Source organism: Girardinichthys multiradiatus, chromosome 11 (genome assembly GCF_021462225.1).
Source record: "Girardinichthys multiradiatus isolate DD_20200921_A chromosome 11, DD_fGirMul_XY1, whole genome shotgun sequence".
In the NCBI taxonomy this organism is placed as follows: domain Eukaryota; kingdom Metazoa; phylum Chordata; class Actinopteri; order Cyprinodontiformes; family Goodeidae; genus Girardinichthys; species Girardinichthys multiradiatus.
The window spans coordinates 17,196,705-17,215,934 of record NC_061804.1 but is presented as its reverse complement, the minus strand read 5'-3'; the positions used below and the strand labels follow the sequence as shown (position 1 = coordinate 17,215,934).

The 19,230-nt window shown below is 39.9% G+C and overlaps 2 protein-coding genes across 2 annotated transcripts in view; both read right to left on the bottom strand.

Annotated features, from left to right (window-relative positions):
* Window positions 1–554: 554 nt before the first annotated feature.
* On the bottom strand, window positions 555–3,913 carry pou4f3 (POU class 4 homeobox 3). Its single transcript, XM_047379629.1, has 2 exons — window positions 2,639–3,913; window positions 555–2,261 (listed from the first exon to the last, which is right to left on the bottom strand). The coding sequence occupies exons 1-2, from the start codon at window positions 2,762–2,764 to the stop codon at window positions 1,341–1,343; spliced, it is 1,047 nt and encodes a 348-aa protein (XP_047235585.1). The 5' UTR covers window positions 2,765–3,913; the 3' UTR covers window positions 555–1,340.
* Window positions 3,914–12,121: 8,208 nt separating this feature from the next.
* Window positions 12,122–19,230, bottom strand: part of rbm27 (RNA binding motif protein 27) — a 31,311-nt gene continuing 24,202 nt past the window's right edge. Inside the window, exons 18-21 of the mRNA XM_047379822.1 lie at window positions 17,004–17,228; window positions 16,836–16,919; window positions 16,636–16,755; window positions 12,122–14,341 (exon numbers count right to left, since the gene is read on the bottom strand). Coding sequence (XP_047235778.1) covers window positions 14,231–14,341; window positions 16,636–16,755; window positions 16,836–16,919; window positions 17,004–17,228 — 540 coding nt within the window. The 3' untranslated portion in view covers window positions 12,122–14,230. The remainder of the gene's footprint in view (window positions 14,342–16,635; window positions 16,756–16,835; window positions 16,920–17,003; window positions 17,229–19,230) is intronic.

Sequence of the window (19,230 nt, the reverse complement as noted above, 5' to 3'; positions counted from 1 at the left end):
GTAGCACTAATCAAACTGCGACATGAATTGCACTAATTATTTATAGCAGTTATCCTGCAGCAGCATACTGTTTAATATTCAACGGTAAGTCTGTATATTATGTATTTTTACATGAAAACAACAGTACTGTTTTAGTTGTACAGTACGGATGGTGTAAAATTTAAATACTCAACATACTTGAGTATATATTAAGTACTTCATTAAAAGACATAGAATAACATGAGAAAACGCACAGTTTTCAGTTTTTCTTCAATACCAACCCTCCCTTTACTGTTGTTTTCTGTTGCTATTTTGGTGGGTTTGCATATTCAGATGGAAAATAAGACGTTTTATATATATTTTTTTCAGATGCATTGTTGTTCTTGCTGCTCTTTACTAAACAAAAAAAGTCATTTGACAGAAAAATACAGTGAATTTTACATTTAAATAATTTACATTGTATAGTCAGCAGCTTAATATGCCTTGTTGGTAGGCCTCAGGCGCAGCAGATTAAAACAATGCATTTAATAAAACACACACACACAAAATAATAATAATAAAGAGAATTTTAGAAAATAACCAATAATTTATTCGGTTTAAATGTCACACTTTTTTATTCCAAGTGAAATCAAGAGTGAAGAAAATAAATAAATACTTATATTAGGTGATAAAAGCCATATAATAAATATCTATACAGCTCACCTGTAGTTCTGCAAAACAAGTTCACATCAAAGTACTAAAATATAGCAGCAGCCACATTGGTTGTGCTACCTATAATGACTGTGTCATTTCCATTTCTTAATAATCCAAAATGACTAGAGTGTTATAGTTGGTGGAAAAAAAGACTCATTGTTGTGCGTAAATCACGATCATTCACAGTTTACAAAGAGAGCGGCTTCATTCGAAGACTTTAGTGGTTAAAAGGTGAAACGTAGGAACATTTTATCCTATAAAGGCTCCACGGGTGAAGACATGATAGTGTGGGTATTTCTGCATATATGTGGAGATCATAGTGGGGTTTTTTTAAATTTATGTTAGGAAAAAAACTCCAGTTATGCTCCAATGACAATGAATGTGATAGTTCAGAATAAAAGTCCATTCTCAGCGTGTGCAGAATACATGATCAATAACATCAAAAAATCCCGTTAAAAGAAATAAATATGCCATCTCAACAGCAAAGTCCGGAAAAGTGCAACAATGCAAAGTGAGTGACACAAAAATGGGGAAAAGTCCTTTCAGGAAACGATCCCAGAGACGTGTTGATAAATCTCTGTTTGTTGGGGCTACTTGGGTTATTATTAATCACTCGATCAAAAATGTAGTAGGCTATTTTATTCATGATGTTGAGGGTGGGGGGGAACTCAGTGCACCGCCGAGTACTTCATTCGCTTCTGTTTCTGCCGCTGATTGCAGAACCACACTCGAACCACGTTCTTTTTCAGGTCCAATTTCTCGGCGATGGCCGCGATTTTCTCCGACGAGGGCCGAGGCTGGATGGCGAAGTACGCCTCCAACGAGCGCTTCTCCGGCGCGGCGATGGACGTGCGCTTCCGTTTCCTCTCGCTGCCGCTGAAAAGGTCCGGCTTGCTGCTCTTCTCCCGGTAGGCGGCCTCAGCCTCCTCCAGCCAGGCTTGGAGCACCGGCTTGAGCGCGATCATGTTGTTGTGGGACAGGGTGAGGGACTCGAACCTGCAGATGGTGCTCTGACTCAGAGAGCCCACTCCGGGGATCTTGAGGTTGGCCAGCGCGGAGCCCACGTCCGCCTGGGTCACTCCCAGCTTGATCCTCCTCTGCTTGAACCTCTCGGCGAAGGCTTCCAGCTCCCTGGGATCCGACTCCACGTCGTTGACGCACGCCATGCCGCCGTGCACCGACAGGGAGTGCGGGTGGGCCATGGTGGCCATCGCCTGGTGCAGCTGCCCCATGGTCTGCAGGTGGTGGTGAGGGTGCTGGTGGTGGTGGTGGTGCGCCGGCGTAGTCATACCTGGAGGCTCTGGAGCGCCCATCCCGGTCACGGCCAGGCTGGTGGAAAGGTGATCTAGGAGGTCCCCGGCCTCCAGGGTCTGTCCCAGGTGGTGGTGGTGGTGGTGGGAGGCGATGGGCACGGTGTTGGAGGAAGAAGAGGATGCTGAGGTGCAGGGGACACTGCTCATGGTATGGTAAGTCACGTCTGGTTTGAACGGGTGGCTCTTGCCTTGAGAGACAATGCTGTCAGCAGCCGCCAGAGCTTCAGCCCGCGCCAGCAGGCTCTCATCAAAGCCTCCGAATATATTGCCCTGCAGCTGCAAGCAAGAGTGCGCATACTGGAGTCAGTGGGGAATTGTGTCAGGCAGCTCTCAGGATCTAAAAAACATTTTCCAAAGGCAAGCAGCGCCGAGGAGAGGAGAGAACCCCTCCTCAAAGCGCAGGTCATAAAAATTAATATGAAAGCAAGAGCATTGCTTGAATAGACATGTGGATGAAAGGGGGGAGGAGATGAGGGACATAGAGGGGACGGGGGTGGGGGGCGCACAGACAGAGGAGAAAGAGAGAGAGAGAAAGAGAGAGAGAACAAAGTCCTGTCAAATCAACTTTACAGACATTTCCAGTGTGATATTTTCCCCTCTCCTCTCACCCAGCAGCGATACAGCCCCTCGCTCCAACCCTGACCTGAACGTACCTGCGGGGCGGGCACACACACTCTGCGCATGCCCTCCGTGCCCGAGTGCAGGCCGGGGAACTTGGGCTCGTGCAAGGCCGGGTGCATGGAGAAGTGCTGCTTGCTGTTCATGGTCATCATCATCATCCTCCCTGCAGGCCCCTCGCAAGCAGTGTGGCCCCGGACATGAAAACAGCCGGGAGGAGCGGACAGCCACGAGAACCTCCTGTGCTCTCTGTCACCAGACTGAGGCTGTTCACAGTCAGGGCGCCTCCCTGCATCCTCCTCCTCCCTTTTCAGCCTCCCTCCTCCTCCTCCTCCCTCCAACCTGCTCCTTTGCTCAACTTACAGGTTGCAACCGTGTGGCCCGTGGACACAAACACATGAGGCTGGTCGAATTCACAGATATATTTTATATCAGCCGTTTATGGACGAGAATGTGAACATTTTGGTGAATATTCTACATCTTTATGTTCTGATCACTTTTGTTTCCTCCTGCAAACCTTCAAATGTGTTAATATATTGAAACGCTAAGGTTTTCATAATCCCTGTCTCTGATCTTTGCTAGTATGCATCAAAAAACAGGAGGTTGGAAGGTAAAACAGTAATCTAGTCTTTTTTAGCACCATGGACAGCGCAGCATGTAATCATAAAAACAATGGATAAAAGGCCTCAATAAATCAGAATTGAATAGAATAGAATTAGGATCGAAAAGTTAATTTATTTCAATTCAGTTCGAAATGTTAAACTAAAAAAATACTTAGAGTTAAATTTTACACAGAGTTATATCTTTCTATCGTTTTTTTTTTTCTTCTTAATTTTAAAGATTATGGCTAACAGTTGATGAAGGCCCAAAATTCAATTCTCAAACTGAATAAATAGTATAGAAGATTTGTAAAACTGTTTTTAAACACAGAAATGGCATTCTACTGCTGTTTTCCTGTACTATAAAGTAAAAGCTCTCAATACTTGGTCAGGGCTCCTTTTGCATTAATTACTGCATCATTATAGTGAGGTGTGGAGGTGATCAGTCTATTACTCCACTGAGATGCTAAGGAAGTCCAGGTAGTTTTCATAGTGGCCTTCAGCTTTTCTGCATTATCATTTCGGGAGACTCTCAATTTCCTCCTGACAATACCACAAAGAATATCATTGTGATTTAGGTCAAGTGAGTTTGCTGATCCCACAAATACATAATAATGACTAAACCGTGTATTTGTACTTTTAGCAGTGTGGGTAAGTTCCAAGCCTGCTGGAAAATGAAATCACCATCTCCATAAAGCTCATTGGACATTGGATGGCAGCACATGGTAGAGCCCCCCCCCCCAAAAGCATCATGATTGAGAAAACTTAATACTGAACCTCAATCACCTTAGTTTCTGTACTCTTCACTCCTCCTCCAGACTCTGCGACTTTAAATTTCAAATAAAGTGCAAATTTACTTTAATCGGAAAATATACCTTCGAACTTCTGAGCAACAGCACAGTCCCTTTTCTCCTTAGCCCAGTGGGACCCCTCTGATGTCTCAAGTTCAGGAGTGGTTTGACACAAGGGATGTGGCAGTTGTACCGCATGTCGTGGACACATCTCTGTGTAATGGGTCTTCCCACAATGACTCCAGCCGCAAACCAAAATTTTGGTTGTGCACCTTTAATTTCCTCGGGTTTCCTTCCATTCAACTTTCCATCAGTATACCGGGATACAGACCCTTATGAACAGTCTGCTTGTTTAGCGATGAACTTTTATGGCTGTGAAGGCTTTGAGTGAATGTCCGCTGGACAAGTGTCAAATCAGCAGTTTTCTCCAGGGTGGCCTCGGCCAGGTGTGGCCAACTCCAGTTCTCAAGAGCCAGTACCTACATATTCTATGAACACAACTAAAACACAGCTCCTAAACCCTTGGTTCATTTACGAAACATTTACGTATTCAAAAAATCTTTTTTTATTGACCTAATATAATTTTCTAATTGTCCAAGAAACTTTATTTTGAGTTTTCATTAGCTGTAAACCATAATCAATTAAATTAACAGAAATAAGCACGCAAAGTATACCAGTGCTTTTTTTTAAGATACACCTGTACAGCAAGAATATTAATTCCCTTTCAAATATCAAATTGTTTTCACATGACAGCCACTATGTTCAATGTATTTTATTTGGATTTTATGATAAACCAGCACAAGGGGTTGAATGAGTGGCAGAAGGAAAGGAAATATTTAATGGTTTTTCATTTCAAAGCAAAATCTGAAAGGTGTGGCATGCACTTGTGTTCAGCCCTTTTTACTCATAACTCCTTGAAAATTCAGGCTGACCAGCTTCCTTCAAAAGTCAACTGTTAGAGACTGCAACAGACTTCATACTGGCGCAAAAGTTTAATTTGCATCAGGACAACAACTCAACAGCCAGGATTACAATGGGAATGTTTAGATCAAAGTATATTCATGTGTCAGAATGTCCCAGTCAAAATTCAGTCCTAAATCTAACTTCTATTCATAGTAACTCATCTAAACTGACTAATCCTAATCTTTTTTGTAAAGAAGAGTGGGGGAAGTTCTGTCTCTAGATGTGCAAAGCTGGTAGAGACGTACCCTATAATTCCAGCAAAGCCTGGTCCAAAAAAGTAATGACTCAAGGGGGCTGACTAAAAATGCACACTGTACTTTTCAGATTTCTATTTTAAAAAGCTTTTTAAAACATCTTCCGTTTTTATTCTCCTTAACAATATTGCACTACTTTGTGTTCATCTCTTACTTAAAATCACAAAAAATGCATAAAGGTTTTGTAGTTGTGATGTAACAAAATGGAAACAAGTTTCAGTATGAAAACCTTTTGAAACAAACTGTATTTGCTTGACAGAGAGGAAAGACAATTTTATTGTTTCAGCTGTGGTGCTATGTTGAACTGCACTGTTAACGACAAGCCTTGACCCGATGGCCTTGGCCTGAGCTTCTCTCCGCGTGAATGCTCAGTTCTCTGGAGCTGCTGCTTTACCCGACTTCTCATGTGGCTGCCTGGTTAAAACTCAGAAACCCGGATGGACAGACAGAAAGAGGAGCCATGCGGACAGAGGCCGGGCTGATGACATAGCAGGTCTATCTGATCCTGTCAGCCGCCTCTCCGGTTCCCCAGACTCTGAATAATTCAACAACGCAGTGGCAGGCATCCATTACCATGGTGGCATCTTCTCATTCATTACGCAGATTAAAACCTTTTCTCACTATGCAAACATATTGCAGTCAAACGTCAACCCATATATACACGTGCTTCTGACAGACATGGTTATGACAGGGATCCTGATTGGAAAGTTCAGCTTTTGCTGCATGCCCTGCAGATGACGAGCAGACACATGAAATGAAAAGAAAATTCAAAGTCTTAATGTATGAAGTCAAATGTCTGCCATGAAATAGTTCTGTTTGCATATGAGCAGAGCAGAAAAAGAATAAAGTTGTCCTCAATGAGTCAGGTAACTCATTGAGGACACCCATCTTCAGAAATCTTGTGTTAAATAAATCGGTTTCTCAAAAAGGTACTTTCTAACAAAAGTTTTAGTAAACCGTCTAACATCTGTATGCCAGGTTTGCAAACCACAGCTCCACAGATAGAATTAGAAAGGGAAGTTTTAACATTTTCTTTCTCTAAAACTAATGGTATACATTTTATTTATGTTCTTGTTCTGTCCTTAAGTGTCACTATACTGCAGATTATTCATTTATTACACCAAAGAACATTCAGAACTCCACTGGCCTCATTCTACTTGTGAAAGTATATTTTTCTCTTTCTTTGTAAATGGTAAATGGACTGAACTTATATAGCGCTTTTCCAGTCATACAGACCGCTCAAAGCGCTTTACACTAGCGCCACATTCACCCAATTGCACTCACTAACGCTCACACATTTATACGCAGATCGGTAGGCAACTTGAGGTTAAGTGCCTTGCCCAGGGGCACATTGACATATGGCAGGAGGAAGCTGGAATCAAACCCACAACCTTCTGATTGCAAGATGACTACTCTTCCTGCTGAGCCACAGTCGCCTAAAGGTTTCATGTTTTTCTTTATTTTAACTCCCTTAAAATTAGAAATTAAATTAAACACAATGGGATTAAGAAAATTACTTTCTTGACTGCATTGTGTCAAGAGTAAAGTTTAGTGCGGATTATCATGTAGGGCTGTTAAACTCGGCCCATTAGTTCCAGTGATAGGAACTCTTGATGCTGCAGGTTACAAAGACATTTGGGACAGTTTTATGCTCCTGACTCTGTGGCAAGAGTTTTACGATCTTCAGTTCCGAAATGTCTGTGCACCAGTGCACAAAGTAAGGTCCATAAGGACATGACTGAACAGGTTTGTTATGGAGGAACTTGACTGGTCTGCACTGACCTGACCTTAATCTGAAAGGGCATTTTTGGAAGACTGTGTGCCAGGTCTTCTCGTCCATTAGCATCAGACCTAACAGCTGCTTTCCCAGAATGGTAAATAATTCCCATAACCATACCTCTAAACGTTATAGACAGCTTTTCCCAAAGCAGTTGGAGCTATTGTAGCTGCAAAGGATAGGTCAATGCCACATTAAAGTTCATGTTTGTGTAAAAGCAAATGACCCAAAACCTTTGGCAATATGGTATACAGCTACCTACTACTTATTCTTAATCTAAATCCTTACCCTTTGTAAAGTCATTGTGACCACACATCTACTGCAACTGACGGTTTGAACCTAGAAAATACAATGTTCAAAAAATTAAAGGAACACTTCGAAAACACATCAGATCTCAATTGGAAAAAAGCCCAAAACAAATCATGTTGGATATCCACACTGATACGGAACAGATAATGTGTTAGGAACAAAAATATGCCAAATCATTTGATGAAAATTCTCAACCCACAAAGGGTTTAAGCCAAAGTCACTGATACATTTAAACTGAAAAACCGATACTGCATGCTAGTCCAATTTGTTGAAATGTCATTGCAGCAACTAAAAATGGGTCTCAGATTGTATTGCCTCCTCATGCTTGTATGCGTGCCTGACGTCGGTGCATGCTCCTTATGTGATGATGGATGGTGTCCTGGGGTATTTCTTCCCAGATCCTGACCAGGGCATTACTGAGCTCCTGGACAGTCTGATCTGCAAACCGGTGGCGTCAGATGGACATAAATATGACGTCCCAGAGATATTCCATTGCATTTAGGTCAGGAGAGCGTGGAGGTAACTCAATGGTATCAATTCCTTCATCCTCCAGAAATTACCTACATAGTCTTGCCACAAGAGGCCAGACATTGTCATGCTCCAGGAGGAACCCAGGACCCACTGCACTAGCAAGGGTCTAACACTGGGGCTTAGGATTTCATCACAATACCTAATGACAGTCAGGGTGTCATCGTTTATCCTATACAAGTCTGTGGGTCCCTCCATAGATACGCCTCCCCATACCAACACTGACCCACCACCAAACTGACCATGCTGAACCATGTTGCAGGCAGCATAATGTTCACTTCAGTTTCTCCTTTCACGCCTGTCACAGCTCAGGGGGAACCTGCTTTCATCTGGGAAAAGAAAAGGGCACCAGGGCCAATCCGCCAACTCCAGTGTTCTCTGGAAAATGCTGGTCAAGCTCCACGGTGCCAAGGAGTGAGCACAGAGCCTTCTAGAGGATGTTGGGCCCTCAGACCACCCACACAAACTCTGTTTCTGATGGTTTGGTCAGAGACATTCACGCCAGTGGCCCGCTGGTGGTCAGAACTCATCTAGTTTCTCCTTGCACAAAGAAGCAGATACCGGTCCTCCTGATGGGTTAAGGACCTCCGACAGTTCTGTCCAGTTCACCTAGAGTAACTGCCTCTCTCCTGGTATCTCCTCCATGCTCTTGAGACTGTACTGGGAGACACACCAAACCCTTTGGCAATGACACATATTGATATGTCATCCTTGTCGAGTTAGACCGCCTGTGCAATCCAACTCTACTTGTAGGGTCCGTAGGGTCAAATGCAAAACTACTGAAAAACAGTGAAAAATATGAGGGAAAAATTGTCTGGGGCCTCCACCTGCAAAACCATCTTGTTTTTGGGGTTGCCTCATTGTTGCCACTTTAGTGCACCAGTTGTTATTTCATTACCACCAAAACAGACTGACTTGATATTATACTTGATATTATAAAGTGTTCCTTTAATTTTTTGAGCTCTGTATTTGACAAAACAGTTTTTGTATTACTTTCAACTTGTCATTATTGGGTCATTGATCCAATGACAAATTAAAAGTAATATGAAAGATTTCTATATCAACTCCATGTTGACAGGAAGCTAGTACCTGTAATTTGCGCACTGCAATACATAGTTTGTTTCATAATTTATTTTACATTTAATATTTTATTAATATAATTTCTATTAATCAACATTATTCATTTTTTTAAATTTATTTTTATTCTATGTTGACAGTTAAACCAGTGAACATATAAAAAATTATTTTATCCCTTTGCCATGAGGTTGTGATGTGTGTTGTAATGCTGCGGACTTTGTCTGTAATCCCATCCCTCAGGAAGAGCCGAAGGTTCGGACATTAAGCAAAACATGGTCTTAAGTGTTTTCACTTGGCTTCCTAAAGTTAAAAACGAAATACATTTGTTGATGAGTTAAATTTAACTTAGCAACCCAAGTCAAGTTTGACTTTGTAGGTTTTATACATTCATAGTAAAATGTGGCTTCTGAGGTTTAATTGAATTGCAACATGGTATAAATTGTCTCACATTAGAACCGTAGGTTAACAATAAATACATCGCATATTCAAATCTGTGAATATATATATGCAGCATATGCATGAGCAGACGTTTGTTAAAAAATAACTAAACTCCTGGTTCTCATATTTATGGTACTAGTACCACAAGGGTTTTTTTTTTTTAAAGGATGCAGTTTGTATTTTATATTCATGCATGACAAATAAATTATTGGTAGGTTTAGTAATCAAAAACCAGCACACCCAACAGTCATAATATGTATGCTGCTGAATCATACTTTTAAAGCATGTTCAACATAATGGTGGTGTGGAGTTCAATCAGTGAGGTTGTTCTTTCTATAAAAAAACAGGAATCAAAAAATTCAACAAAAAAAAAACTAGCTACAGCTACCTGTGAGTACTATTAGAAGACATGTAAAGCCAAGGTATTATTATAATTGATAGCGTTATGAGTGGGAGAAATTATAATTAGCCAAAGAACACGACTGGTCGGAAGAGAAATGGCACATTTATGGAAACAGATAAAAGCAAGATTGTTTTTCTTGTTTGGCCAAGGGACCGCAGTTTGTCAAACACTGAATTCAATCCACAGTACACAGGGAAGCATGGTGGTTCAGGTATCATGATATGGGGATGGTTCTCAAACTACAGGTCCTTCTCAAAATATTAGCATATTGTGATAAAGTTCATTATTTTCCATAATGTAATGATGAAAATTTAACATTCATATATTTTAGATTCATTGCACACTAACTGAAATATTTCAGGTCTTTTATTGTCTTAATACGGATGATTTTGGCATACAGCTCATGAAAACCCAAAATTCCTATCTCACAAAATTAGCATATCATTAAAAGGGTCTCTAAACGAGCTATGAACCTAATCATCTGAATCAACGAGTTAACTCTAAACACCTGCAAAAGATTCCTGAGGCCTTTAAAACTCCCAGCCTGGTTCATCACTCAAAACCCCAATCATGGGTAAGACTGCCGACCTGACTGCTGTCCAGAAGGCCACTATTGACACCCTCAAGCAAGAGGGTAAGACACAGAAAGAAATTTCTGAACGAATAGGCTGTTCCCAGAGTGCTGTATCAAGGCACCTCAGTGGGAAGTCTGTGGGAAGGAAAAAGTGTGGCAGAAAACGCTGCACAACGAGAAGAGGTGACCGGACCCTGAGGAAGATTGCGGAGAAGGGCCGATTCCAGACCTTGGGGGACCTGCGGAAGCAGTGGACTGAGTCTGGAGTAGAAACATCCAGAGCCACCGTTACAGGCGTGTGCAGGAAATGGGCTACAGGTGCCGCATTCCCCAGGTCAAGCAACTTTTGAACCAGAAACAGCGGCAGAAGCGCCTGACCTGGGCTACAGAGAAGCAGCATTGGACTGTTGCTCAGTGGTCCAAAGTACTTTTTTCGGATGAAAGCAAATTCTGCATGTCATTCGGAAATCAAGGTGCCAGAGTCTGGAGGAAGACTGGGAGAAGGAAATGCCAAAATGCCAGAAGTCCAGTGTCAAGTACCCACAGTCAGTGATGGTCTGGGGTGCCGTGTCAGCTGCTGGTGTTGGTCCACTGTGTTTTATCAAGGGCAGGGTCAATGCAGCTAGCTATCAGGAGATTTTGGAGCACTTCATGCTTCCATCTGCTGAAAAGCTTTATGGAGATGAAGATTTCATTTTTCAGCACGACCTGGCACCTGCTCACAGTGCCAAAACCACTGGTAAATGGTTTACTGACCATGGTATCACTGTGCTCAATTGGCCTGCCAACTCTCCTGACCTGAACCCCATAGAGAATCTGTGGGATATTGTGAAGAGAACGTTGAGAGACTCAAGACCCAACACTCTGGATGAGCTAAAGGCCGCTATCGAAGCATCCTGGGCCTCCATAAGACCTCAGCAGTGCCACAGGCTGATTGCCTCCATGCCACGCCGCACTGAAGCAGTCATTTCTGCAAAAGGATTCCCGACCAAGTATTGAGTGCATAAATGTACATGATTATTTGAAGGTTGACGTTTTTTGTATTAAAAGCATTTTCTTTTATTGGTCGGATGAAATATGCTAATTTTGTGAGATAGGAATTTTGGGTTTTCATGAGCTGTATGCCAAAATCATCCGTATTAAGACAATAAAAGACCTGATATATTTCAGTTAGTGTGCAATGAATCTAAAATATATGAATGTTAAATTTTCATCATGACATTATGGAAAATAATGAACTTTATCACAATATGCTAATATTTTGAGAAGGACCTGTATAGTGCCAGATCTTTTCATTACAAAACAGGGATGGTGGATCAGTCTGAATACATCAAAATACCAAATAGTGTAAGACATCATGATGCCTTTTACCTGAGGAGGTAATGCTCTTGAAGCAGTCGTTTGAACACAGACGTGCATCACTTTTCAAAAACAGTGGTTATCCAGGTAAATATTAGTTTAACAATTCACAGAAATGTTAAATCTAAGCATTTTTCAGCTTATAAATGGTTGTTTGTGAATAAAACTATTTTGTAACAATCTGTTCCTTTTTTCTTACTTTCTCTAGATCAATTTGATTTCATGTTTTGATTTTGAATAGAATGTGCCATGAATGTAAATAAAAGCTATGCCATTTGAACTTTACTCACTTTTAAACAGAATACTATAATTTTAAACAATATCTGATTAGTAAAATGGAAAAACAAAAAAACATCAAAATGTGGGTAACATATCTACAACATGGGAAGCACTAAATTGTGTCAACAAAATGAAAAAAAATACACAATGAAGGAGACCACACATTATTTTAAAGGTAATATTTTGTGGAATGCTTTTGCTTGCATCTTTTTTTCCCACTGGCCAATATTCTTATCTTTTAGCTCAATTTTCCTTAACTTTTTTTTCTTCTTTTCCAAATCCAATAACTCATATTTCTTCTATTTTTTTTTGGATCATCTTACAAGCACCCCATTCCTTTGTCTTTATTGGCAAAAGCAAACATGCTAGTAAATTAGAAATCCATTTATACAAATAGAATACATGAATACACACACATCCTGCAAATATAAACAGTAACAAATCGAAAACTATTATCCAATAAACATTTTACATATTGTACACTATTAGGTGATAGCATTAAAGAAGGTTGTACAAAAACTGGGAGGTGCTCAGAATCTGCATAAAAAAAAACAACCAAAAAACCCACTTAAACCTCTTTGTGGAAAAGTGAAATGGAAATATATAAAATTAAACACATCAGGCTCTCATCAAACTTCAAAACTGGCAAACATGTTTTAAACAGTTCTGCAACCTCCAAAGTTGGGGAGCTAAATGTATTTACACGCAGGCAGAATTGTGCTGCTAATAAATTAATCTCACTTTTAAATTGGCTCCATTCTGTTGCTACTGGATATGATCAATGAAGTTTTGAGAAGCTAAATATAAGCAATTAGCTGATGAAGGGCTATGCAATGTAATCTTTCTGCATTCATTTGAACCAACTGAACTCCTCCGATCACGTTGCCTTTGGAACACAGTTTACATTATAAAAATCTTCAGCGTGCACACCTAAGCAGGTTTTGAACACTGACAATGTGAGGCAGCGCCACACGTGTGTGAATAAGTTAGGGTGTGCTGCATGACTCAAGTGTCTTGCAAAAGAGTGTTTTTAACAACTCGGAGCAGCTCTGAGAGCTTCTTTACAGAAGCCGTTCTATTTAAATGAAAAGTAAAAGCAAAGAAAACAAGGTGGACTGTTCACCACATGCAAAACTGTGCAACTCCTGTTTGACCTCTTCTACCTGATACGATCCTGTCATATATGACAGTCATTTCTCTGTAAAGCATTTACAAAATTTACAAAAGTAAATCACAAATCCTGTAAAAACTCAGCAGTCCGCTGATAGTTTAAGGCAAAGAAATTACATGTGTATATAGATATATATTTCTTTATAATAAAATCAACTGTTCAGTACTACATTCAAACACCTGTCTATGGATGTCACATTTGAAAATGGGTGCGCCGATCAGCCTTGTTGGAGCCTTGGTTCAACAATCGAGGATTTTTACATCCTCTATTAAACACGTGTGTGGGTGTATATTCACACAGGGTGGCACTAGACAGATTGAGCAATAAAATAAAAGTGGGAACATTTGGATATACGCCACAAAACTGTCTGGTTGACATGGAGACTGTAATTTGTAAACACTGATCTACTACACCAGTACCTGCACTCTCTCTTATGTGGTACAACAGCAGCTTGATGTGCTAGGGGTGCCAAATCTAACAGATGTAACCAAAAATACTTGAGATCTTTAATATTTTAGGGCCAACTATTACCGAAAAAAGTTACACTGAGAGTAAAGTGACAAGGTACAACACAGTGCTTCAATGTGGTAAGAAAAAATAAACTAATCTCTCTGGGAGTAATAGAGAGCCTTCTACTGGCGATGGAATGGCTGTCCCTGAACTGAGGGTGAGAATTTGTTTTGTTTTGTTTCGTTTATTATTATCATTTTTTTTTTTTTTACAAAAAAAAAAAAAAACTGGTGAGAAAAAGCTTAAATACAGTATGTATAAAAATACCTATTCACAGTAGACACAAATGTGCATTACTGATATTAATCATCTGATTAAGCACACTAAAACATACAGATTTTTCTATCTATAGGAAAAAAACATTTATCACTCTCAGCAAAAGATGTTTTACATGTTTCACTGAAGGAGGCAAAATCCAATCACCCACTAAACTCCTTTTTTAATTAGAAACCATAAAGTAAAAGATGTTTTCCTCAAATTCAAGTCTAAAATTAATGTAGAGAGAAAAAAAAAACTGTTTCCTTTTATGCAGGGAGAAAAAATAAAAATAAAAAATAGAATCGGCTGGAGGGCATGCAGGTACAAAACGGTCTCCTTATCGTCTCCAAGATCGGCTCTCATACTCGTCATCTTCATCGTCATCCTCCTCCTCTTCTTCATCCTCCCTCCCTCCGTCGTTTCCAGGAAGATACAAGCTTGCTTCCTTCTGTTCACATCAAAAAACACCAATGAAGTATCAATCTTTATACTTTTCTGATTTTAACATATTTTGGAAAACAAAAAAATCCCACTTTGGGAGAAGGTTTGTACAACCTGGCCTCAGTAGTAAGTACTTTCATACTTTGGCACTTTATATGATTAAATTAAAATTAGATGGTCGAAACCATTTGCAGCGGACACAATAATGAGCTACTTGGGAATTTAAAGAGCATACATTAAATTTTATGGCCAGAGAACCTAAAAATCTTGACATTATCGGACACAAACTGTTTTTCAAAGCTGATACCTAGTTTTAAAACACATTATTCTGACATGAAAGATCCTCTCTACAATAGACCATATATGGATGAAAAAGCATAGGTAACAGCAGAAAGAGACACAACACAGTTCATGTCTATGACAGATAGCTCAAGTATGGTCAACAGCCAGACCATGGAGATGGTTGTGAATGTGGTTTGTGAGCATAAAGTTTCACAGGTAAGAAATTATGTGGTTTTGCAGCAGTTTTTACTTTTTATGTGTACAAAATGTCCCAAAACATCTGGTGATGCCCATGAATCACAACAGTAAATTAAAGTGTTCTCTCCAAATGTTCCTTCTCTTTACCCACATTAGGTGAAGCAGGAATTAATTTAGTTTTTCCAGTGTTTAAGCCAAATGGATGACAGACTGTTCGTATTTTGACTTCCCTTCCAAGCACCACACACGGCATTAGCTTGAAGTTTTTAGGTTTAAATGACATGCAGAGTTCCTACATATTGTTTATGTAAAAATGCCCAAATTAAATTGACAAAGTTTTCAGTCCTTTTCGGCTATTTAAAAAAAATAAAAATAAAATACAAAAATCCTCCCAACTTTATGGTATATATGATATTTTTTACAATGTTAAGCCTTTAATATATAATCTAAAAAAACAGAAACTAACAGACTGAGGGGAAACGGGACATAAGGAGTAAAAGAAGCAGAGAAAAACAAAAGTGAACAGAAAGAAAGAAAGAGAGAGAGAGAGAGAGACAGGGAATAATTACAAATAGAAATACTCCATATTAATTCTCATCCACACTTATGCAGTCCTGGAAAATTCTTCAATCAATTTCCATACCTTTAAAGACAAAAACCATGTCCAGGGTTTCAGGGCATGTTTTTGTGAAAAGAATAACTGCATATAGACTTAAGGAGAAATAGTGGTGTGACAGTCAGTGTCCTACAGCTACATCACTGTAGTTCAGCTCAACCCAGCCCTCAGGAGTAAAACGTCAACTGATTACGTGAGGAAAACGGAGGCTTCAAGCTGCTTCCATGCACTGCGACTGTATTGTACGCAAGTGCTGGGGTGGCTCACAGATACAAAATATTCTGCCAATAGCTGTTCAGAGAAACTGCCTATGCACATTAGAAAGAGAACGCAGATCATAACCAGAGCAGAAATGCCAAAGCTTGCCTGTTTGCCGCCAGAATTTTTTGTTCTTTGGATTACAACCTTTTGACAAGCGGTCATTCACCACTGTGGTGATGTATAGGTTTACAAGTTTTTAAATCTTAGGTAGAGTGCCTGTCTGTTAGGTCTCTAAGCTATTTCTCTCACACATTACTCCAGACTCTCTGCTCATCGCTGGATAAATCACCATACTTCCCTTTATGAACTCACATTTGCGCTGCTGCTGACTTTACTGTGTCTACTTTTGTCTTGGGTGAACATTGTGTCTAAATTCTGAGCTGCCTTCAGTGCTGTATCGTTTGTATTTTATGGTATTGTGAAGCTCAAGCCCAAAGATGATCAAAAAGGTTTTTAAACAGCTGAGACATTTATCCACTGTGATGGACCGCGCACATTAGGTAACAAGCTCATTAAAAAGGGAAATGTGATATCAAGTGAGTTGATCTGCCATAGTAATCCTAAAAAACAAATCTAACCTGGGAAGAAGGATGAAAATCATGCCCTTCTTGAACAAAACGAGAGCAAAATACCTTAAGGTAATAAGGTCCATCATTTGGAGGGGAATTCAACCTTAAAACAGCTAAAATAAACTATAGTAGTAACATTTCAACTAATTTCAATCCTGTTTTACTCTAGAGGCTGAAATGCTTTTAGCACAGAAAGGTTATGCCTGACTTTGCATTGGGAGCAGCAGTGAAAAATTCAGAAGCACTAAAAATGTATTAGTAGAATCTGTGAATATAACTAAAACTTCCGAAAAGTTCAACAACTGAGACTCGGATTTCTTACTATAGACAGTCTCAATGGATAAATCTGAATCAACTGTATATGATGTGCCGTACCGCCTTCTCCTCGTCTTTAGCCTCTTCCACCTCAGGCTCGGACGTAACGGAGGATGTCTTGGGCTTGTACCAGGAAATCTGCAGAACACGACCTTTGAACTTGGCTCCCTGATTGGCTGCCTAGAATACAAAACACACAGATAATTTACAGAACATAAGAAAGACAAAGAGCCTGGTCTGATTAGGAGCATGTAACTTACATTCTCTGCTTCGCTTCGTGTCTTAAACGTCATGATGACAGTGTTGGCATCCTGGTCGCGCAGTTCTTCAATTTCACCAAATTTCTAAAAGACACAAAACCGATTAACACAAAAATTACAGAGAATTCTTGCATAGTTAATAATATAGCCTTTTGTGTATTTTCACACCACAAAGTGCGGCATTAGCTCTTCCTTCTCCTCCTGCATGACTCCTAAAATAGCCAGCGTTCTGGGTCTGTGGTCAACAACCATGCGGTTTACAACCCCACCGCGAGCCATCATCTCCCGGCTTCGGCTCCTGCCGCGGCCAGCATGCATCGAGCAGGGATCTGGTGTCATCTTCCCCCGGCCCCGACCTCGACCCATCGGTGGTAGCAGACCTAGTCGTTTCGCCTAAAGAAACAAAAGACTGGATGCTGATTTTCTTCCGATCACAGAGTAACTCAGAATTAGAAAACAGCATGCCGGTTTCAAAATTGACCCATTATCAGATTACTGTACTAATGTGATCATCAATAAACAGAGGTATAACAATAGCATAAGCAGCATCAATAGTCAATATGTTTCGTTTAGCCATTTATTTATTTATAAGAACTGCTTTTTAATCTTTTCTAACACTCATAGCATAATTACCCTCAACCATTATCTCTTATGTTATTTATTTTAATTTCTCAATAGGATCATGATCCCTTATAGGGTCCTCACCCCAACATTTGCAACCAATTAGAAAACATTACTGAACAAACAGCATTATGAAGACCAAGAAAAAAACACCAGACAGATCAGGGATGAATGCTGTGGAAAGGTTTAAAGAAGACTTCGGACTGTAGCCAGGATTCACCTTACAGCAAGACAAAAAAAACCTAAACATATATGCCAGTGGTACCATAGAAGAGATCAGCTCAAAGCATATCCATGTGTTAGAACGGCCTAGTTAAAGTCGTGAACTAAAACCTATTAAGAATCTGTGGTAGGGCTTAAAATGAGCTAAAAGCTCGGTCAGATTGGATGGAGAGTGCCTGTGCAAAGCAAAGCAAACTAGGAAGAAATTTAAATTTCTAGATGCAGCATGCCACACTTTTCCCATTTCTATTTGTAAAAAATGTTGAAACCCGAGTAGTAAGATTTTTATTACACTTCACAATTAAGTATGTATCTGTGTCGGTCTATCACAGCAAATTCCAATATAATACATTTAAGGCTGCGGCTGTAATTCCACAAGACGTGAAAAAGTTGGAAATCTAACATATATAGGACTATATATGCTCAGCCCTCCCACTTTACCATTAGTTGTCCCTCCTCCATTTTTAACACAACATCCCACTTCTTAACCACTCCACAACCTAACAGGATCTCTCTTCTCCATTTGTCCCTGCCTCACTTCTGCCTTTAATTGTCATTCTGCGATTTTCTTACACGGACCAGCAACTCAAACTTTAATGAGACGGAGCCCCTTCAGTGTAAGGACTTGTGTCTGCGTTGGCTTCGTTAGCAGCTACTCCTCTGGGCTTGCTTAAGTGGCTGCGCTTTAATGCGCAGAAGGAGGTTTGGGCTTGGTTGGATGAGGCGGGATGGGGGGGCAGAGAATATGCATTTTTAACAACCAGCTAATTAGGGACCCCTGGGATAAAGAGGAATATAGGGTGTTGTAAACCAAAGCTATGTTGACTTTTGTGACTCCACCCACTGGTGTCCGTATTTAAGAAACATTTAGATGTAGACTTGGTCTGGATTTATCTGTTAAGGTAAACAAAACAAATTCAGACTTTCAGATTATTGAAAGTAGCCCCCAACCGATTTGAACCCAGCTTTGCTGACTCATGACATTTCCCTTTTGTTTTAAACCAACTCCCGGTGTTTATGTTTTAATTCACATTAGGAAACCCAGCCTTTTGGCTAATTCCTGACAAGGTGCAGATATCAAAACTGATTCCCGGGGCTCAAGTGCAATAAATTGTCAAAACAGAAAGTAACAAAGGAGTTGAAATATAAATAACTTTTTTCACCCCTTAAAACACTTTTTTGTTTGGGTGTTTAGAGTGTGCATGCCTTCAATATCACAATACAATTTAAGAAGGAAATTTTTAAATTTCAACCAAATAAATTTTGGTTTTATATACTTTTATAATAAATGATGACAGCAATAACAATTTGTGTACTGGTCAGTACTATTTTTTTTTTTTTTTACACTAAGTGATTTTAAATTGAGACACAGCTGTGATTATAATTAAAGACAAAACTTCAAACATACTGCTTCCTTATGTGATATGAGAAAAAAAAAAAAAAAGAACTATGGACCTCAACCAGTCTGGTTCACCCATGGGTACAATTTCCAAATACCGAAGGTGCCACGTTCATCTGCATGACAACTTTTCTGCAAGTACAAACACCCTAA